Consider the following 23,345-nt stretch of genomic DNA (forward strand, 5'->3'; position numbering starts at 1 on the left):
ACAACTCTGAGAGGAACATGGTTTTCAAAACGTTATTGAAAGAAACACTTGACAACATGAAAACAGGTGGTTACATTTGGTTAATTATGTGTCAGTGCGAGGCCTCTTTCTCCCATAGCCATCGTGCCTCAGGTCTTACCCCGGGCTCTGCACCGTCCTATCAGCTGTACTTGGCAACGAGTTGGCATGTGATACTTGGTTTTTCTCACTGAACCTTTGCCAGTGGCTGTCATCACATGCCTCTGGCAACAGAAACATCTGCATGCCAGAAGCGTTGTGCCCACTGTCTGAAGTGTAATGCTGGGAACATTAGTGGAAAAAACATTAAAGCCACTTCACTCACAAAGCAAAGAAGCAGAAGTATTTGATGTAAATTAACAAAAGCTGTATTCAGAATGTTTATTTTTTACTTTTCTGGAAAGGACTCAGCTCATACTGACAAGTTACTGATGCAATAATGCGTGTGTTGTGGTGTAATTTCAGGAAGTACATTCATTCATTTCGATTTACATAATTGCTAGTTTAATGCTTTATACATTACAATGATGAACATTTATATTTTTCAGTATACTATTGACTAAACAGCCAAACAGAATACAGTAATAAGTAATTCAATATTAATAGACATTGCCTAGTACAATTATAAAACGTACTGTCAACAAGTTCTGCATAATACTCTTTTTCAACGTAAACTTGTGATGATTTGTATGTTGTTGCAACTTAAATCCCCCAAATCCGACTTAAACTTAAACTAAAAACTATTTTTGAATTTTAATCACGCATCAGATTGTTTTGGGCTCAGGTTCCAAGGTCTTTAAGACAATGTTTGTTTTTAAATAATGTTCATAATCTACATTATGGATTCATACACAAATAGACTTTCAGCTATAATGAGAAGAATGTATAATTTATTTGAAAGCTATTTTGGAGTTGTGTGCTATTCTTACTGGTTGAAAGTGGGTGAATTAAAGCTAGTTTTCAGTTGTTTTAATGGCCAAAATTCACGTCATATTAGAATAAAGTCTTCCTATACTTTACATACTATTGATAAGCTATATCTAATTGTAATATAGCTGAAAGGTCACGGAATACAGTGGTCATTTCATTTGTGGGCATGATCTTATTTTTAGGGATGTGGCAAACTGGCCCCCTGCGACCTTAGAGTCTTGACATTGCTCTTTACAGTGTATCTGTTTCACGGCGGAGGAGGCTAACTTCTTGGACTAATTCATTCTCGGATACAGTAAATATCTTTCAAATCGCCATCAAACTACATCCTACGGTCACTAATCTCATCCCTACATTTATGTGTAGGCTTGTGGTAAAGAAACACGTCGCTGTAACACATTAGACACGCGGACGGAGTTGTTGGGAGGTCCGGTTTGGTTTTGCCTTTCCCCCCCTTTTTGCGACATGAATGGTACATCCTAAAAGTGGTTTGGCTCGCAGAGTAGCAACTGACAACATCGCAGGGGGCAACTTCACTTTACTTTACCGACCAACACAAGTTGTGGGACACCGACCAGCAACGCGTGCTGTTGTAACTTCACCCCGTCGTCTTTTATTCCTCAAAAGCAATGCAAAATAACTTTTCCTATTAGTTTTGAGGCAACATAGAAAAGTAGCGGCTTGAAGTAGTAGGCTTCTGTTTTTTTGGGAATGCTTCCTCAGCCTGCCTGTAAAGGTAAGTGTGTCCCGCTGCAGTGAGACTTTACTTTGTTGTTGACTTCACGTCATTCATTGCTTAGAAAATGCTCAAAATGCCAAATAATTGAAACTAGTTTATGTTCACTACAGAATAATAACGTTTTGGGAGACTTTAGGAATCTGCAGAAAAAACTATGGGACATTATTTAGATTTTGTATCATTATTTATTTTGGCTTTGTTTTATTTAATAGCATTTATTATACTATGATGCACAATAGCAGTAAAACATCACTGTACTTTCAGGTTTTTAATGTATAAGCATTAGCCAACTGATAACTATATACATTAATAAGCAGGGAATTGTTGCATTTATTAGAAAAGTAAACAAAATGTAATTCCTTCTGTGATTTTTTGCCGGTTCATTGTAATTTCTGGCTCTAAATTTTAAACAGTCCAATAAAAAATGCTTTATATAACCTTTTGAATTACTAACCTAATAAAGGAATGTACTGAGGACTGCCACTGATTTAAATAATAACAATAATAATAATAAAAACTAAACATCTTTCTCCTCTGTGATTTATAGAGCAGAAAGCAACAGTCCTATCTGTCAATTCCCATCTGAAGACATGTTGTACTGGACTCTGCCTGACTGGAAAGTGCTGCTTCTGACTGTGCTGCTCTGGGACTGCCTTTGTGCTTTGGGACTGAAGCCAACGAGATGGCCACTATATTCTAAAAAGCCTTTGCTCCTCGCTTGGAATGCCCCGACTGAGGACTGTGGCCCGAGGCATGGTATACGCTTTCAGTTGGATAAATTCCAAATCGTGGCCTCACCCAATGAGGGCTTTGTTCGGCAGAACCTCACCATCTTCTATAAAGATCGCTTGGGCTCGTACCCATACTTCAAGCCAGATGAAACAGTGGTGAATGGGGGGCTGCCGCAGGTGGCCAGTCTCACTCAGCACCTGGAGAAGATGCCTGAGGGAGTGCAGAAGTATATACGGGAACCAGGGGCCAAGGGCCTGGCAGTTATTGATTGGGAGGCCTGGCGCCCACTCTGGGTACGTAACTGGGAAACAAAAGATGTTTACCGCAGACATTCTCGTGAGTTGGTGCGTCAGAAGAACCCAACATGGCCTCCAGAACAGGTGAGCAAAGTGGCCCAGCAGGAATTTGAGATGTCTGCCAGGAAGTTCATGCTGGAAACCCTGAGGCACGCCAAGAGCCTGAGGCCCAACCAGCTGTGGGGGTTCTACCTGTTCCCTGACTGCTACAATCACGACTACAGGCGCACTCTGGAGAACTACACGGGCCGCTGTCCTGACGTGGAGGTGGCCCGCAACGAGCAGCTGAAGTGGTTGTGGACTGAAAGCACCGCCCTCTTCCCCTCCATCTACATGGCCCCTGTGCTGCGTTCCTCGGACTCCGGACGGAAGTTTGTCCGGAACCGTATAAAGGAGGGGATGCGTTTGGCATCATCAGGCGATGGGTTGGCACGTCCTGTCTTTGTGTACACCCAGCCCACATACAGCAACTCCCTGGAGCAGCTAACAGAGGTGAAGCTCTAACTCTAGAAACTCTAACACTCGTTAATTTCTGTTTGTCTTTCTGAAACTTTTTTTTACCCTTCTGGTGAAGTTTGAAATATCCAAATCAACACATTAAACACAGAAAAAACGCAAATTAATGACTAAAAAGCCAACCGAGGCTCAGTGGTGTGAAGATTTTTGTGAAGTGAAATGATCAGTTATTAAATCGGCACAGTGCCTTGATAAACAGGTTATTACCGTTTTTAGAGTATTGCTAAAAAAATGCATATTGAGTCTCCTTAAGATAACCTTTCTAAGGTTTTGCTGAGGTGGCTCAGTCATGTATGATAATGCACATTTGGGATATGGAGTTTTCCTGCTCTGAGATGAACTCCCAGTCACAACTCTCTCTCTCTGATCAGTGCGTGCTCAATGGAGCTTTAGCTCTGCTTTTCCTTATCGGCAGCAGCAGTCCTTTCCTGTTCTGGTAGCTGACAGACTCCCCAATACCTCTCATTTATGTGGAGTGGGCAGGATGGGTGTTGCTCAAGTTGAAAATCTCGCTTACACCCTATAGACCATTTCCTTATGGAAGAATGAACAGATAAGTGCTGCTGCTGCACTTCTCAGTTCACACACAGTAGCTCATGGCCCACTAACATTTTGACCCTGTTATACTGATACTGCACAGTGTATTTTTCTTAGTCTTAGAAAAGTAAAAGGTTGAATTTGATAGGCGTTTGAAATGCTGTATCATCTTTTACAGACTGACCTCGTCTCCACCATTGGGGAGAGCGTGGCTTTGGGAGCAGCTGGAATCATCATGTGGGGAGATGCAGCGTATGCAAGCAGCAAAGTAAGTGTCCATGTGCTAATCATAAATCATGAATCACTCAGACACTACTTACAACACTGACCATAAACACGGTCATCTGGTAAGTTGATAAGTCATTATGCGCAGTCAGTTGATAGATAACATCTATTCCTCAGGCTTCAGTTCAAAGGGGGTCACGTGGACGTCTGAAGATAGGCAGGCAACACAGGAGATAGTTCTATTTTCTTTAAAGTCACATTTATGCTGCGAAATTTAAAATTAGCTATGAACAGTGCATATTTCACAGTCATACTGATGAAAAAGAGGAAATGAACATGGCCGATTCACAGTCTTTAAAAAGAAGATCAGAATGATCCACAGTGAATGGTGACACACTTGGTAACAATCTGAAGACAAACAGGCATTCATTGGAGAAAAATGTCTTTATTATACTTAAATGATGACAAATGCATGTTTTTTTTTGCAGCAGCAATTCAGCAGGGTCACACACACACACACATCTTTTGATATTAATTGATATATTTTTCATCCATCTTACATTTTTGTATGGTGTATAAGTAATACATAGAATAGGAACTGCATATTTTCTTTTTATACAGTGAAATTGCATTGTGTTTTTTCCTTGTTGGCCTCTATTTTGGATAAATTAGCACATCCTACACTGGTTGTGATCAGGTGCCATGTAATTGATATGTTCTGTTTAGATTCAGGCTCTTTTTTTATTCTAAAAGAAAATCTTTTGGATCCCTTCTAAGGCAGTTTGTCCTGAACCATGTGCAGCAGTTACACAGCCCATTTAATAGATAAGATTTGTAGCTCACAAAAAAGGGAAACTCAATGGCCCTAAGTACCTCATAACAATATTTCTATTTATAAAGGATTAATCAAGTATTGTACTTTCTAGAAATATTATGATTAATTGAACATCCATCAATCACCAACACTCATCTTATTGTTTCTTTTTATTAGCATAATACAACAATTTTGCACAGTGAGAAATGTTACTTTTGATACTTAGATATATTTTGACGATTATGCTCATGCACTTTAACCTAAGTACAATTTAGAATGGGGTAAATAGTAGTTGTAACAGAGTATGTGTACACAGTCTTATTACCTACTCCACATAAGTAAAGAACACTTTTACCGCTAATAAATGTTACACTGAAAGCTGTTAACATATCTTTAAAAGTCACAAAGGATCCCGTCACACTCTGTGATGAATGTAGAAAAACAGGCAGGTTTGGTGCTAAAGGTCAGCAGTGCAGACGTGGCCTCGGTGAGTGATGGATGTTTTTTTTCTTTCTTTTTCTTCTTCAGAATAGCTGCTCTGACCTGGACGCCTATCTCCGGGGTCCGCTGGGTCAATACCTCCTCAACGTCTCCACGGCAGCAGAGTTATGCAGCCAGACCTTGTGTGGTTCTCACGGCCGCTGCCTGCGCAAAAATCCAGACAGCGATGTTTACTTGCATCTGGACCCCGTCAGCAACGCTAGCGCCACAAAGAGCGGCAGTCTGAAGGGCAGCTTGGAAAAGACCACTTTACAAACCCAGTTTCAGTGCCAGTGCTTCAGCGGCTATCAGGGGGAGGGCTGCGATCAGATAGACCCTCTACACCAAAGAGGGACGGCGTCTCAAATGATGGCGTCAGCTCTGCAATGTGCCATCTTACTGATTATCTCTCAGCTCCTCTGTTAATACACCAAACATACTGTAGACATGGTTGCATTTTCTTTTGTCTAAATACTGTAGCGTATGAGATGAGAAGGTGGGAATCTAGAGAGGAGAAATTGTAATTTTTTAAAATCTTTTTTCAGTTGCTGTAAAATATGGATGACAAAGTTTTGTGAAAAACACTGTGGAAAGAATTTTAAATCAGTTTTTAAACAATGGAGACCTTGCATGAAATGTACTTACATTTCGCTCTCAGTTTCCTCTCGGTTACTGTTTCAAAGTGTCAAATTTCATGTTTTAGGTGGAAATGTGATGAATTAGTTGATGTATGTCAGAAGTAATGTGGTGAAAGTGGAATTTATGCACTTAAATCTGGTAATAGCGCAATATGTATTCAAAGTGCCTTATCTTTTTTAAACATGATTTTTCTCTGACATCTGATCTTTTTTATGGTGGCAACTACAGTGTTATTATTTATTTGAATGTATGTTTAGGTGTTCTATATGAGTTTTTCTTTATATGAAGTATAGTGTCCAAAACATGACTACTAGTTTTATCCTAAAACAGTATTTTTGTATTTTAGCAGCTAGAAGCACAATGTAAAAAGAAAATGTCCGACAATTTATATGTTCCACAATTTCACGTACATGACCGCTTCTTTCTTTGTGATGTTTTCTAAAAATGTGACTTGTCTAAGAAAATAAATGTATTTGTTACGGCCTATTTTGAATTTCTTTCAAGATTTACAGGACACAATAAGAAGGGCAGAGTAAACAGAACATTTGGTTTCCGATAATGCAGGAGTGCTTCTGCTGTTTGTAGCCAATAAAAGTGAGGCTCCAGGGGGGAGACATGTCATCACTGTCCACTGAGGGGAGGCAAAGCCAGCGAGTCCTCAGGGAGGGACTCATTTGCAGGCTGCTGCCTCATACCCCCTCCCCATGTAATTGCAGGGTGCCGTTAAACCAAGAGTTATTTTTACTAGTTTTAAGAGCTGTGCAAGGCATATATTACATTTGCAGGGTAACAAGTTCATTATGGCTTGCTTGAAATCCATTTGAAGTCAAACTTAATTGCCCTTCGAGGTCAAATCTCTTTAGTAAACTGTTAATTAAAAATAATAGTCACTTAGATTTTACTAAAACAAAAATACTTTATGAAAGGCAGAATAGGAAGTTTTAACTTGCCTGTGACTTTAAATCTGCTCCTTTAAATTATCTGCATGTCTCTTGTGATTGGCTGTTCGAGATTCTTTGCACACCTCTGATTGGTTGTTTCTGGTTCATAGAGGCACTTCTGCTTTGCTCCTTCCCCTTTTCATGCATTCAGATCATGAGACTTCTGGTTGCTGTTCCCTGCTCTTCCAGACCACAAAGTACTAACAAAAAAAACCTTTTCCAGTTGTAAGATAGGTAAGTGTCTGTTTGTCATTTTGTCCTAAATCCTTTCTTTTCCTCCACTACATAACATTATGGTCGGTTACTTTTGTCAACTTTAGCTACTTTAGCAACACCACAACAACATTTGAGGTTTTCTGGGAAGTAGAACAGGATTAGCATTAAGACAGAGAAAAAACACCAAGTTGACAAAGTTTGGTCAAAAACTAAAAAAGTAAATGAAAATTCGAATTTGCTTAAAATGTTGATGCTTGAGACTCTAGTTATCTCCCAACATATAACCAACCACAACCAAAAAGTATGAAGATAACAATTTCGCAATATCACAGTATTACAACACAGTGGAGTGATCTAAACAGTGCTGTCTTTTCCTTCTCTGCAGGGATGAGTTCCTTTCATCACGAGGTGTTGCTTTTCTTAAATCTGTTCAGCCTAGTGTCAGGGCTGCAGTTTGCCACAGAAGAGCCTTTCCTCACGGTGTGGAACGCCCCCACTGCCAGCTGTCTCTCACAATATGGCATTGACCTCGATTTGGGCACGTTCAGCATTGTCCAGAACCAGAACCAGACATTTATAGGTGGAAACATTACAATATTTTACTCTGAAAAGCTTGGTCTGTATCCCAGGTACAATGACAATGCAGAGGCTATCAATGGCGGGGTACCTCAGAACGCCAGTCTGGACAAACACCTCAGGGTGGCCTCTGAAGATATCCACGCCTGGATCCCTGACAGGGATTTCCAGGGCCTGGCTGTGGTGGACTGGGAGAGCTGGAGACCAGTTTGGGAGAGAAACTGGGACAGTAAGCAGGTGTACTGGGCGGGCTCAAGAGCACTAGTGAAGTCCAGACATCCAGACTGGAGTCCTGCAGAGATAGAGGCCGCAGCCCGGGGGGAGTTTGAGGAAGGTGGGAGGAAGTTCATGGAGGAAACATTAAAGCTGGGGCAGCAGGAGAGACCAAATGGGCTGTGGGGCTTTTACGGTTTCCCCAACTGCTACAACTACTACAGCGACAGAAGCAGGAACTACACAGGCGAGTGTCCACCTGTGGAGCTGAAGAGGAACGACCATCTGATGTGGCTGTGGAACGTCTCCTCCGCTCTTTACCCCGACATCTACCTCAGCCTGCAGCTGCGAGACCTGAGCAGAGAAGTGCTCCTCTACACCCACCACCGCATCCTGGAGGCCATGAGAGCTCCATCAGCACCACCTGTGTTCCCCTACGCTCGCATCGTCTACACATACACGTTAGATTTCCTCTCTCAGGCAAGTGGCCGATGTTTTAATTAAACTCATTGTGGGATTGTCGTGATTTGGTTCTGATTGTTCTGCATGCTTTTTCCATACTGCAGGAACATCTGGTCTACACCGTCGGAGAGAGCGCTGCTTTAGGATCTGCAGGGGTGGTGCTGTGGGGCGACCATACCTTCTCCAAATCTCAGGTACAGTGACTCACACGGTAACCATTCACACAGTATGTCTGGGTACATGTTTTGTGTTTATGGTCATTCATATTTCTCATGTAAATCTTACATTGATCAGGAGCACTCAAAAGTGTTTTGTATTTACTGCTCGATAGACAATGGTGATTTTGTTTTGTTTTTACTTAGTGTCTCTATGGTTATTTTAAAAGTCACTGACTAATGGTTTCCAAACCAGAAATAACCTCAGACATCATGACGAAAGAGGCAAGATAGCCAAAGGAAATCATGAAGACAAAACTGGAAAAGAGCTTTACGACATGTTTGAACTTTGATAGTGTGTGTTCTTGCTTAGACAATTTAAAAAGTACCTTGATGCTTTCAGTGATCTTTATCATTAGCTCCTTTCTCAGAGGTTAAAATAAAAACACATTTGAATTAAGGCTTCTTTTATTGTGTTGTAACTTTCTGGTCCTTTAGCTAATGTCTTAGAAAGTGTTAAACTAGAAGAACATCTAGTATTATTTTATATCTCATTTACTGTCAGCAAATCCCATCATGGAAACTTATACTGAACACCTTCAAATAAGTTCAATTATTTTTATTCAAAAACAGTTTAAAAGCACTATTGCAATCATAGGAAATAATCCAAAGCTTCAGAGTAGAGTTTAATTTACTGTCAGATATATTAATGACACATCTATATATTTGAGAGGGTTCGTGTTAAAACAGAAACATTTCCAAGTTAAAAACACCAAACAATAACCAAACACCCTAAAAACTAAACCAGGGTGTCCGCGGGGAAGAGGCGATGAGGTCTTCAAATGTATGGAAAGGGTCTTAAAAAAGGTCTTAAAAGGTATTACATTTGACTTCAGGATTCCTGCAAATACCATGTAAACTGATCCAACCCTCACTACTCATTCATACACCTCTTAACAAATATCTAGTTTAATAGAATTTCCCAAACATACTGTGACATTTGACCCGTTTTAAATGTGATGCTCTTTTATGAGCAGAGGCTCATATGTGTTGAAGTTCTCTCTTTTTCAAATCAATACTAATGTGTTAAGTTGTGTGAATGGTTTATGTATGTCTCTCTTATTTCTTTCCTCCTTTTAGGCTACTTGTGAGGCTGTCAAATTGTACATGGACCAGACTCTGGGTCCTTACCTGGTGAACGTCACGGCGGCTGCCACTCTCTGCAGCCGGACCATGTGCTCCTCTCAGGGAAGATGCCAGAGGAGGAACTCAGAATCAAGGGCCTACCTCCACCTGGACCCTGCCGTGTGGAAGGTGGTGTTTGAGAAGAGTCCACGGGGACGGCAGAACTACAGAGTCTTAGGACAGATGAAAAAACACGAGGTCAAATTCATGAAGTCTGAGTTTCGGTGCAAGTGCTACCCTGGATGGGGCGGGGAGAGCTGCTCCAAACGAAAGCAAGGATAACAGACTTTCCTTAACGGAGTTTCAAGGACTGTATTGTATCATAAATGGCATTCAAGTCTTTAAATCGTGTCAAAATGAACCACTCCATGGGTAGAATGGCCTCATTCTTTCTTTACAATTCACCTTTTTTACATTTCCCTTGATTTTCATCACTTGGATGTTTGAGCCTCAGTGCACAAAATAATTTATGCGCAGTGTTCGTCGCTCGAAAACCGTTTACACATCTGACTTTAAACGATTTGTACATGCAGGATCTTGGGTGATGTGGAAAACCGGAACCATCCAGTGCACAAAACCTGAGAATGGAATTATGGATGCAGTGAAGAAGGAGACATATTATGTAGTACCACATGCTACTTTATACTCTTACTGCAATACATTCCAGTGGGAAATATTGTACATTTTAATCATTGTTTTTTCAGTGGAAGCTTTTAGTTGCTTTAAAGATAAGGGCTTTAAAATGATTCATCAATTAATACAAATGTATCAACCAAGGGAAATATGATTTATTGCAAGAGATTACTGATTGCATAAACACATTTAAAAGCTGCTTGCAAATTAACAGCACAATATATGATGGGACTTTCTGGATTATAAGGATTTTTTTTCTTGATACTTTAAGTACATTTGACTGATGATACTTTTGAACTTTTGCTTATTGGCTTGTATGCATATTTATTGAAATAACCTTATGATGGGACTTACTTGAGTAAAACAACTTGCCTACAATAAGTTTTTGCTGTGGCTTTCATATTAAATATTTGTGTGAAAGTTTCTGACCAGCAGGTGGCGCTGTGGGACATCTAACTGGCAGAGATTCATGAGACATCAAGGTCAGAGCTCTGGGTGTAATCACAAGGAGAGTCAAATCAGTGTAGGGGAAACAAAATAATTGACTCAGTAGATCCGCTTCTTCTGACTATATGCTCCAACTCTTCAGCCGCCGCAGCGTCCATGAAGGGTTAAACTCTGACAGAGAAGCAGAGAGGGAACAAGGTGACCTTGATTGATTTACGAGTGGCTGTACAATGTTGTCTTATCTGATAGCCACCGCTGCTCCAAACTGGTGTTGTTGATTGTGATTTTCCCCCTCTGTCCCCTGCGGGGCCGACAGGCTGGAAGAACAGACTCCCACAAGGTCCTGCTGCTTCCTGCTTCCTGCTTTATCATCACTGGCTGGATTATAGGGAAGATGGATGCTCTTTTTTAAACTGGAGATAGGTTTTCAGCATGTGTTCTTTTAAAACATAATTTAAGTCTTTGGCATTGATTGTGCAGTTTCTGGAGAAAAACAATTTGCGTTTCATAAGCCACAGACAGAATGTAATGTCCAGCCTATATTTACCTGTAGTTTCTTGATAATGGCAGAAGGAAACACAACAAGGCTCTCCTTCTGATTGACGTTTGTGCTGCTTGTCAATCTATTTGTGATTATTATGTTCACCTTGGCAGCCTTAAATCCACTCCCTCTGTCCAAATAGACAGACAGAATTATAATAATGCTGTGTTGTTGTTTAATAGGCTTGGGTTTATTAAAGATGTTGTTTACAATATTACATTCCATTCATTATGCAATGTCATCAATTTAAAATGTTGGACCAGTATTTCACATTTTAAAAGAAAAACTTGCAGAAATAATTTGACACGGTGAATTTCACACATTACGAGCAGTATTTATCAAATGATCCCACAAACTTTGAAATTGCCTTTCAGTGTCATAAATGAATACATGAGCAGCGCCAGTCTGATCTGTTTATCTGGTTCGAGTGGTCTTCTTTCCCCTCCACCCTCTGTCAGGTCTGGCAGGCCCTCTATTTCTCTATCCTCTCATCTCTGCGTTTCTTCATTTTGGCGTCTCGCTCTGTCACCCCTCCATGGTCACGTCTCCCCTTTCCCTGCTGCTCGGTCTAGAGATCGTCTCGCTTTCACTCGGTTTAATAACTGTTTTGTCACGCTCCGTGTCTTTGTCCTTCAGAGGAGTCGACTCTGATCAGGTTTCTTAAAGATCTGATGCGCACTTGTTTACATGATTTATGTGCGTACATGTCACCAAAGACACGGTGGTGTGCTTTAATCAGACTTTTATATGAATAGTTTGATGTACAACTATTTGCTTGATTGCTTAGAGTTAGAAACGAAGATCATTGGCGGTATCCCTGCACTAAATGTGAAGCTAAAACCAGCATGTGGTTAGCTTAGCTTAGCGCATAGAAAACTCTCACGCTGGTTGTTTCCTGTTTCCTGTGAATATTTGTTTCAACTATGACTGTAGTTGTTCCCTAACTGTACCCAAATCATTATGTGCTGGACTATGTCTTGGTTGGGAGCAGTGGCCTCTGACAGTCCCTACTGGTTTTAGTACATTTAAAAGTACAACAAAAATGATGTAAGACTTTGTGAACATTACACACAATGTGTTGTTGGTAGGAGGGTGCGCTCACTGCGTTCTTTCCCTATCCAAAAAGGTTAAACTATTCCTGTAATGGAAATGATGGAACCTCTGAAAGGCAAGTGAGGGAAAACAAATCTGGTGATCCATTTTCCCAGGTCTGATCTAAATTGTCTTCACTATGTTGACGACTTAAGAACAGGTTAAAAATGGTTTCTATAAGGATTTACCTTGCAAAAAAATAACTATCTTTCATAGTTCTTTATTTATAAAAACAAAACGTTATCATGTTTTCACAGATTAAAAGTTTTTTTTGACGGGTGTAAATAGGAAATATTCCTGAAAATGTTTTCCCCCCTGTTTAACCGATGAAAAAAAACAAGGTTCTTAGGAAGATTATCCAGGCAAAAGTGTTTTTTGCCCACCTGTTGTTAAGTCATAAACACTGGAAAGACATTTTTTAAATCAGAACGGATAGCCAGAATTTCTTTGTTTCGAGCTAGGGCATTTGCATTTATATGCATTTGGCAGATGGTAAACCACACCTTTTTTTATGAGCTGGAATTACATACCACTACTTCACACTTACAGCTACTGATTGTGAGTGAGTAGGCTATAAAAACCGATGGAGAGGGGTCCTTGAATCACTTTTTATCACATCTCCATGTACGTAAATGAAATCAGAGCAGGGAATCGGAGACATGAAATGAAAGGCAGAGTGAGAGAGGTCACAGTGTCCTATTTCTTAGAGAGATGGAGCTCTGACATTTCTGCACCGACTGGTAGGATCACCACCAGCTGCAGTCAGACCACATCCTAGGAGTCGCTGACCAGGTGATCAATGTATTTGCACATAAATGAATTTGTAGGGATGTGCAGAAAGAACAGACCACTGTGTCTTTCAGTTTCCGTGTGTGTGAAGCGTAGTGTGTGTGTTATTGCTGTTGAGGATTTGCTTCCTCTGCTGTATGCCTCCTGATGAGAGGTGACCTGACAGACTGTCCCATGTGACTTCTCCTGAGACGAGCAGCACTGCGCTCAACCCCAACCCCACCCACACTGCAAGACCCCATCAGAGCTTTAGAGCAAAAGGAAACACCCATTCACACACTTGTGATAGAAAGGTGGCTCCTGCCAACGCCACACAATAACTGTGTGCCCCAGGAGCCATTCAGGTGGAAAATTACACTGCCCAATCAATCGCTAATAGAAAATCTTTCATCTGGTAGCGGCCAATCATACGCTGGCTGTGTGCTTTCTCCTTGAAACAACGGCCAATCAGTTGCTCACAATGCTTGTCACTGTCATGTTGATCATCATCAAATGTAATTATTCTCCTGTTTCATGGACAGATATTGATGGCGTTGGTCGGTGACGGATGATGAGGGTAAATAATGCAAGCTAATCAGAAACTAACTGTGCAAGTAGAAAGGGGAATAAGCATTTTCCCAACCCAGGCAGTCTTTCAGTTTGTAATTAATTCAAATGTGATATTTTTTTCTTTCTGCAAGCATAATCCATTTCAGCGTTTTTCTCATTCATTTGAAAGGATTTGATCTAGGCTCATTTGAATAAACATTTTGCTCCATATTAGTCTGGGTAATGAAGTGGATCTCAGAAGAAAATGCTTTTGTTATGAGAGTGGAGAGTGCAGTGGCACTAAGGAGTCTCACACTGGTCACCTCAGTGGGAAAAATGCTGATTGGATAGCAGATTTAATATAATGCAGAATACTAATAACGATAATTTTTTTTGTGGACAAAGTTTGAATGTTAAGAGCGTTGGACCGAGTGTTTTTGGAAATGGGAAAGATGGGTTTTATACACAAAGCAGCAATAAAGCCAGTCCCCATGTTGGATTGTAGAATAGAAGTCTTGATAGAACAAAACATTTTAGAGAATGGGTTTTTATTTTGTTGTTGAGGTTAATAACGCTTTAATTTAACGGTCAATATTTAGCATTAGACAGCGTATCTGGCTGCTGTGGAAATTAATAATTGGGTAATACTATAAAATATTGGTCCCCTATGTCTTTAGTGTTAGGGTGTCCACATCCTTTTGGCCATATATTGCTTTATTTCGTAAAACTGGCATTCAAAAAGTAAACAGGAAAAACTTGTCAGCATCATTTAGGGACTACAGCTAAAACGATGTTACCAGCGTTGGCATATAGCACACACATGCTCAAAGAAGGGTTTTTGGAGTATTTCTGTGAGAGTGGAAGAAAAACTTCAGCTCAGAAACCATGATTAGATTTCTAACGTACTGAAGCGATAATTATCATGATTCTTATTCCACCCCTAAATACTCAACATGGCGTGCGTTTAGAAAAACAAACTATGCTTGGTTCCGACATTTCTAGAAATGAAAAAGCAATAAGCAAGAAGTTATTTTCATAGATGACTTCACGTCCCTATATTATTATATGAATGAATAAGGTCAATAAAGTGGTGCAACAGTCATTTCCTGCCTCCGGAAACTGCTGTGGTCTCGGATACTAAAATACATAAAGGTAGAGTGGGATTTAATGGGATTCATGACTTCTATTTCACTATCTTAATCGACTGTCTGTTCCTTCTATTTTGATTTACCAACTTTTATTATAAACAACTACAGTAGCCTATGGAGCCCATGCACAAAAACACACACAATAGCATGCACTCATATGATTTCAAGATTAGTCCCCAGGATTCAAGGATTGCTGGGTCTCAACACAAATGTCATTGTGAGTCGTAACCTTTACTGGAGCACATTATCTGCTCTGATATGGCGGGGCCGGGGCGGAGGACCAAACGCGATGCGATTGGATTTGAAAGGTCCCCGTCCAAGTCATGCCCAACGGCTATCTTGCCTCCACAGTTCAGCAACACCAGCAATATACGGCACGTCGCAAAGTTTCAAGGATCTCATCTGTCCCGCCATATCTGCATCTCCCTGCCCTCAATTAATCAGCGGTGGCTGGTGAATAGGAGCTGGGTGACTCTCGTTAGGAGAGGAGAGGATGTGGAGATATTTAGGAGTGTAATGCAAAAATACATATAAATAATAATTTAGATCGTTCACCTGCAAAACGTTTTTCAACAGCTTATTAGTTGAGCTTCATCAAATGAACTGTTTCTCTTTGGTTGTTAAATTCAACATGTATATTTTTGTACTTTCTTGTTTATTTCTGGTCTTTGAATTTTTATTGTACAATGCCATGTCTTTTTATGCTGCTGCAACGCAAACATTTCCAAAATTGGGATCAATAAAGTACTATCTTATCTTATGGTTAACAGATAATAGAGTATTATTAATAATTCATGAACAAAGCCTGTATACACATTCTTAGAGTAATTTAGTTGAAGTCGAAATGTAACTACCGTACTCACTTGAATGAGCACTCAAGTTACTCAATTCACGTAGTGAGTAGTACCAGTTTAGCTAAATTATCCAGATAATATGTAGGTTTGTCACAAACATATGATATCCTCTAATGATAAATGTATACATTTGATAGTCATTTGAATTTATAAAATGTTGACATGTAGCAAATACTAAGTTGACTATGAAAATACGATGACCAAATAATTTGTAACACTTCTCCGCTGCTCTATTAATGAACTAACATAGTAGGAGAGTAGGATTTGACAGAGGATGTGTGGGAAAACGATGGTTGTGGTATTAGAAGTAGACGTGTTTGCAGAAGTGCTGACATGTGTATCTGTCACTACAGGTCATGAGTTATGAAACTGACAATGCCTGCTCCTTGTTTAAACCACAACGATCAGAGGCTGCCCTTGATGTCAGCTTGGATAGACAAATTGAAAATCTGCATTACATAAACAATGTTGCAGTAAAAAAGGCAGCTGCTGGGATGCTTCCTTATATTTTAATGATTAAAGGTAGAATAAAGAAGGGGAAAAGTTTACTCAGCATTACAAAATAATGTATTTATACTCTTGTTCTTTTCATCATTGTGATTTCCTTTTCAACTTTATTGTTCTCAAGGGAGAATTTGTCTTGCAGCCAGGTAATACACAGAACACACACAGAATTAAATATAATAAGATACGTAAAACCATACCATAACACGAGTCAACGGTACTTAGTAGTAGCACTTGAAATGTTTGGCTCTATGAAACCTGATGTACTTATTTGATTCTGTTTTCTTCAAGGTTGTATCTTCCTGGTCGAATGTACTTATTGTAAGTCGCTTTGGATAAAAGCGTCAGCTAAATGCAATGTAATGTAATGTAATACTTAAGAACTGCTTTGATTGAAATGCTCTCCTAAAGCTATTTTTCCAAGAGTCATAGGAATTCTTTAGTTTGGACAAAAGTGAATGATCTACTCATCGACTGACCAACCGTCTGATCAACTGTCCCTAGAGCCACGCCATGTTGAAACCCAATACATAAACAATGACAAGTACCGTACATCTAGTGAAAACACAACATAAAACCTTGAGTACATCTAGCTGACATGTTAACATCAAAACTGTTTGACACATGGGCGCTAAAATAGATAAACCTTATTGTCCCAGTGGGGTAATTTGTCCTGGGCATAGTGGCACATTCTCTAACTTCACATAAAAAAGATATTCACAAAAACATCCTGAAAACACATTAAAACATAAACACATTTGACATTGACAAGACGGCAGCCTTCAAAAAGAACCTGAAAGAATTTAAGTGCTTAAGAGCATTTCCATGTATTGCACATTGCTCTTTTGCTCTACAATAAATTATTTGCTACCTTGTTTGATACTTCCTATAGGATGGAGAGGATACTTTCAAACAACTCCCGCCTTTGAAATTGCTCTTTTAAATGGTAGTTTAAAGTTCTGATAAAAAAAACTGAATTACATATTAAAGGGGCCCTATTATGAACATCTCCCAGGTCATATGTGTATCTTGTGCCCTTACTGTGACATGTTTACATGCTTTCATTTTCAATAAGTGCTTTATCAGTCTGCTTTTATTGGTTGACTGACTGGATCTGTTGTGATTGGTCAACCGCTTAGAGATGTCCCGCCTTTAGCATAAACCGTACAATGTGTTAAAGGGCTGGCCAATAGAAGCACAAGTGTCTAAGCTAGTGATGTCACTATGTTATGAGAGTAAACAAAGGAGTCCAATGGAGGCGTATCAGGCAGGGGGGGTGTGTTTGTTGGAGAGAAACTCCTTCTGGAGGGAACTTTGGGATTTTAGCTTTTGCAGACCATTTACATGCACACAAACCTATATCAAATGCTACAGTAAAGGGAAGACCTCAGAAAGCACAATAGGGCCCCTTTAATGTGACGAATGATATGACCTTATAACTACCTAATCATTATTAATGATTGTAACGTGATCGTGGTGTTGAACGCTGCTAAGGCCAAGCAGGCTCAGAGAGGTGTTTGGAGTCTGTAGTCATTTCCTCTGTAACCTTCTGAAAATCCGATTTATGGAATTGTTCTAATTGGTTGTTATGAAATACTTGTCTCTTGAGTGTAGTGATTGACTGTAGATGACCAGTTGCTAATTCATTCGTAGGTGTATACTTGGAATTTTCTTGTCCTCCATTTGAGCTCTGTTCTCCTGCACGCTTTTGTAAAGTGGCGGGGTGAGTGGCGCGGGTAAGTCTCTAGTGTAGTTACAAAAATGTGATTGAATTTTCCAAGCAGCTTGTTCATATCCTAATTAAAAGGAAACCCAAGTCATCAGCTGTATGTTCAGCAACTACCTGCAAGTAGTCTTATATTATATATTTCATATACCTAGTTTCAGTCCAAATGTATACAAGCAACATCATTTATATTTGTTAACTGTTGTGGTCAGAGATCTTACACAAAACAAAGAAAGTCTAACATTAACGTATTGTAGTGAATCAGTCCTGGTAGATCTAATGTAATGTAAACTTGCAGGTCACAGTGTTTAATATTTATTGATGTGTGTCTTGTCTTTTTGTATGTGATATGGACCTTGAGTCTGAAATAAAGTTTGAATATTTTAATGTTGAGGGGAGAGCCTAATATCTGATACAGGCTGTCACTGGCCACATTTTACCTTTAACATTTGTGTTCAGATTAGCTGCTTTCATACTTTTTCATCTATTGAAGTGAAGTTACATTAGTTCCACTGAAAGGATATCCACCTCTGTTAAAAATGTCACCATTTGATATAAGGGTTCAGGTTATTATGTATGCTCACAGTAGGGGGCAGTAGTGAATAATGTTTCACCTTGAGACAGAATCTTCATTAGTTCAGTAATTCTGAGCGAGTTCATAAGTCTGTATTTTACCTCCAGTGAGTGTTGTGCCTCTTGTAGGGGAACGACATTGGAGTGTGATGAGTGGGGTTAGATGTGATCTCTAAAAATACAAACGAATGAAAGGCTGTGGCTAAAAGTATTCCAGAATTTCAGATTCAGGAACTGGTGCCAAATAATTCAACATGAAATATTGCCCTTTGGTATTCATTCATGCTTGAATTTAAAGGAATTGGTTTTAACTGCAGGAACATTTCACAAAAGAAACACGTGTGAAATGTCCATTTCAAGAACTGTTATTTTGAAACTGTTTTCTCCTGCATGTGTTGTGATTTCCACACATCCTTTTCATGAATTACACTAAAGATGAGGATTATAACATCAGGTGGTCTCTGCTGCTTTTCACGGTCTCCCACCCCCCAGTTGGCTTGAATTGCATCTTTCAGTGCTTCAGTGGAGCAGCGTGGCTCCACGGGGCAACATTCTCTCGGCACGCTGTTGTTCTTGGGCGTTGCAAAACGGTGGCTCCCCGGTTGCTCAGCCACCATCCAAAATGCTCGATTTCTGCACCTGTTTCCAAGACAACTGACATTTAAAGGGGCAAGGGGCGGCTCTGGTTATTGACTGTTTGCCCTTGACCAGCACTCTGCTTGTACTTCAAAACTGTTTGGTTCAACCTGTTACTGTTTCATTATTTACCTCTGAAGGGCTACTAAATCAAAACAAATGCAAACTGCCTGCGAACTATCCCTTTACAATGAAGCAGCAGGGTGGACAAAGCAGACATTTTAAATCAAGAAAAATATTTCCACTGAGGATGGATGAATACTTTATGCGTGATGAAGAAAACAGCCTAAAATGGGGATTGTGGAAAATGAGAAAGCTTGCCACCGTAGATTCAGTTGAAAAACTGAACAACTAGTTTATCTCATTTATTAAAAACTGGCACCCTACAGTGCACTAAATAAAAATCAAGCCATAACAAGACTGTAGAGAATTATCTCCATATGGGGACAGAGGAAGTAATACTACTGGCAAGTCAAGGATGTCAGTGACTGTAAAGATTTGTTCAGATTTACAGTAAAATGTTGCCTAAAAAAAGGACAGTTAGATAACTAAAGGTCTTTTGAAGTTTAAGTTGTCATTTTTTTAAAATATGATTTTTGTGAAAAACCCATATTTAAAAAAATGACAACTTAAACTTCAAAAGACCTCATGAATGACGACACACGAAGTGAGGATACCCGGCCCGGAGGAAGCCCGGGGTCCCCTTCTGGAACCAGGCCCAGAAGGAGGACTCGTCGGCGAGTGTCTGGTGGCCAGGCTTGCCAAGTGTCTGGTGGCCAGGCTTGCCACGGAGCCCGGCCGGGCACAGCCCGAAAAGGCAACGTGGGCAACACCTCCGCTTCTCCGTCCCGCGGGCCCACCACCTACGGGAAACAGCGATGGGGTCGGGTGCGCTGCCAGAAGGGTGGCAGTGAAGGCAGAGGGTCTCGACGGACCAGACGCGGGCGACAGAAGCTGGCTTTGGGGACGTGGAACGTCACCTCTCTGGGGGGGAAGGAGTCGGAGCTTGTGCGGGAGGTGGAGCGTTACCAGTTGGATCTGGTTGGGCTCACCTCTACGCACAGCGTCGGCTCTGGAACCTTACTTCTGGATAGGGGTTGGACTCTATTCTTCTCCGGAGTTGCCCAAGGGTGTGAGCGCCGGCGTGGTTGGGGAACTCACAAGCCCCGGTGGAGTTCTTCTTTTTGGAGTTTGCTCCAGTGACACGGGTAAAGAGAGTTCGCCTCCTACGCCTGCGGGTTATCGCGGGGAAAAACTCTGACTGTGGGTGATTATGCACACAAAAGCACGTCAAGAGTATACCAGCCTCTTGGGAGCACCCTGGAAAGAGTCCTGTATGGCGGCCTCCTGAAGGGACTCATTAATCTTTGCTGGGAGACTAAACACACATCTGGCAATGATGAGACATTTGGAGGGGAGTGTTGGGAGGCAACGGCCCCACTGATCTGAACCGGGAGGGATGGTTTGTTACTGACTCTGTGCTAGTCATGGATTGCCATAACAAAACCATCGTTCGAACATAGAGGGATCTCATAAGTGTACAGCTGGTACCGAGAGCACACTATGGCAGAAGGTCCAGATCGATTGTCGTTATCTGTATCATCACCTGAGGCCGTAGTTTTTGGACACCGGGTACAGAGAGGGGCGGAGTTGCAACTGATCCACCATCGGGTGAGTGTGGGTCGAGTGGCGGGGGAAGACCGCTGGACAAGACCCTGGTAAACCCAAACAACGTGGAGACAGGNTTCTACTTTTGAATAGTATGTTGGAATAAAAATACTTTATTTCTCTAGAAAAGTTGTTTTTTTGTCTCTTACCCTGCAGCTGTTTCCAGCAGTCAGACTTCAGACTGCTCATACGTTGGTCTTCTGACACATTTGAACCTGGCGACAACTAATGATCTTCTATCAACCATGCGACCCGTGAAAGTCTGGACTACACCCTCCCTCGTTCAGCTGGACATGTATTTGTATGGTATTTTAGAAGTGGTAAGTGTCTTCATAGGGAAAACAATTCAGATTCAGTGTGCATTGCATTCATGAAGGTACCTGTTTTTAAATGTAATTTCTATCAAACAAATATATTTGCTCTTACCTATTTTGTTATTAGTTGTCTGTAGTGTTAAAAAGTACATTTAGTCAATATTGTATTCGACCTGAGTTTTTTTTTATGTAATTGTTTTTATATTAAAACCAGTCAGTCAGACGTGGAGAAGTTACTTAAATCTTTCACTTAAGTTAAAGTAGTGCCACAATGGTGTAGAAAAATCTGCATCAAGTAAAAGTCCATCCATTTATGCACCAATAAAGGTTTTTTTCCAACATTTTATACATGCTTTACTGTAACAGTGCCCCCGTTGAATATATTTTTTCAGCAGCAGTATTTTATTATTTTAGTCAGTGAGCACTATTTTTGTTGGACTGTGACGTATTATATTTCTCAACAATGTTAAAATAAATATCTTTACATTTTTCGATGTGTATTTTAAAAGGTTAATGTAATGTATTTATTCTTGTCTTAGTGAAGTCTAGAAATATATTTCTTATATCTTATGTAGAGATTTGGGAGCGCTGTATTTTAACAGTAAAAGTAGCCATTCTGCAACTACTTTATTATTTATAAAATATTTAAAATCCAATGAAAATGTCAGAGACAGAAATCTCCAAACCTAGAAAAAACTCAGAACTGTCTTTGTGGATGGATATACAGTAAGTAAGTAAGAACATCGATCTTTTCAAGTTATTTTTGCTGTAAATGCTTATGATTGCAATACTACATTTATTGTCTGCAGGATGAGAAGTCTCAGACGGTCACGAGCCACATTTGGGTCAGAATGGTGAGTGTCATCAATGATAATGTTTATTTTAGGTGCTCAAGAATTAAATTGCATTTTCAAACATCAGTAATGTCTATTTCAATCTCACTCATCAATCTGTGTCAAAGCATTTTTTAAATGTTCATTTGTATTTTCCCAGTGGTGGACAAATGAATTCCTAACTTGGAATTCTACAGACTTTTGCGGGATAAATATGCTGACTGTTCCAAGAATCAAGCTGTGGATCCCAGATATTCAAATCAAAGAGGAGTGAGTTCTCATTTATCAGAGTTGAAGGTTGAGGATCTTATTTAAAGGGAAGTTTCATAAAGCAGGCTCCTAAAAAGTCCAATTCCAAAATATAGCTTTATTTAAAGACACCCTGTTCTGCTTTTTGGGGTTAACCCTTTCCTGTTGAGTGTTATATCTTTTTGCATGTAAAGGGTCTGCAAACGCTAAAATCTCTGTGTCCCCTGCAGAAAGAGTTTCTCTCCCACACACTCCCCCCAGCCTGAAATGCCTCCATTGGACTCCTCTGTTTACTTCTGGAGCATAGTGACATCACCATGTAACACTTGTGCTTCTATTGTTCAGTGCTCCAACACATTGTACATGATAGAAATATCCCAGCCCTTAGGGCTGGGATATTACACAACTCTAAGCGGTTTACCATACACAACAGAACCGGCCAGCTAACCAATCAGAGCAGACTGGGCTCTGGTTTCAGACAGAGGGGGAAAAGAGCACAGGCAGTATGAGAAAAATACCTTTTTGAACATTACAGCATGTAAACATGTCACAGTAGAGGAATACAAATCCAAAATAAACTTGAAATTGAGCATAATAGGGCCCCTTAATGTTATCAGAGTAACAAGCTTAGCAAAATATAGTTAAAGTGGAACAGCATTGGGGAAACAGATTTGATCGTGTAACTGCTTTATCAGTGTCTTTACCGGTTTGTATCACAGAGTCTGTTTGTTTTGGAGAGAAGGAGACCTCCTCGAGTTATTCAGCTCGTGGTAGAATCCTGAAGGTAGTTGTTGTATGAAAAAAAACTCTCAATTTTTTTAATTGAAAGAACCAGTCGGGGAAATTCCATATAATGTGTCTAAAGTCAGTGAAACAAAAATGATGCAAAGTAGTTAATGCTAGTTATATATACAGTACTGTGATTTGTTTAGATGTCTGTAATTATAAACATCTGTACTTTGACCAGTTTTTGATGAAGATCCAGGCAAACACATTAAATCAGAATGTTATTCTTTACTTTTTCAGTACCTCTGATGCTGGGAGCATTCACAAAAGTGCAGTCGTGAAACTGTATCCCAACGGTTTGATGTTGGCAACTACACGAGAGCGGCTGACTTCCACCTGTCGGATGGATC

General features: G+C 40.2%; 2 protein-coding genes across 2 annotated transcripts; both read left to right on the plus strand.

Moving 5' to 3' along the window:
• The first annotated feature begins 1,421 nt into the window (after nucleotides 1–1,421).
• On the plus strand, nucleotides 1,422–6,410 carry hyal2a (hyaluronidase 2a). The gene is made up of 4 exons (XM_010778233.1): nucleotides 1,422–1,684; nucleotides 2,235–3,207; nucleotides 3,947–4,036; nucleotides 5,336–6,410. Exons 2-4 carry the CDS (start codon nucleotides 2,278–2,280, stop codon nucleotides 5,711–5,713), a joined length of 1,398 nt encoding a protein of 465 aa, XP_010776535.1. The 5' UTR covers nucleotides 1,422–1,684; nucleotides 2,235–2,277; the 3' UTR covers nucleotides 5,714–6,410.
• A 589-nt stretch (nucleotides 6,411–6,999) lies between these two features.
• On the plus strand, nucleotides 7,000–11,463 carry hyal1 (hyaluronidase 1). The gene is made up of 4 exons (XM_010778234.1): nucleotides 7,000–7,101; nucleotides 7,469–8,352; nucleotides 8,439–8,528; nucleotides 9,630–11,463. The coding sequence occupies exons 2-4, from the start codon at nucleotides 7,471–7,473 to the stop codon at nucleotides 9,954–9,956; spliced, it is 1,299 nt and encodes a 432-aa protein (XP_010776536.1). The 5' UTR covers nucleotides 7,000–7,101; nucleotides 7,469–7,470; the 3' UTR covers nucleotides 9,957–11,463.
• The last annotated feature ends 11,882 nt before the right edge of the window (nucleotides 11,464–23,345 follow it).

Source organism: Notothenia coriiceps, unplaced genomic scaffold (assembly GCF_000735185.1).
Source record: "Notothenia coriiceps isolate Sejong01 unplaced genomic scaffold, NC01 NC01_scaffold00019000, whole genome shotgun sequence".
In the NCBI taxonomy this organism is placed as follows: domain Eukaryota; kingdom Metazoa; phylum Chordata; class Actinopteri; order Perciformes; family Nototheniidae; genus Notothenia; species Notothenia coriiceps.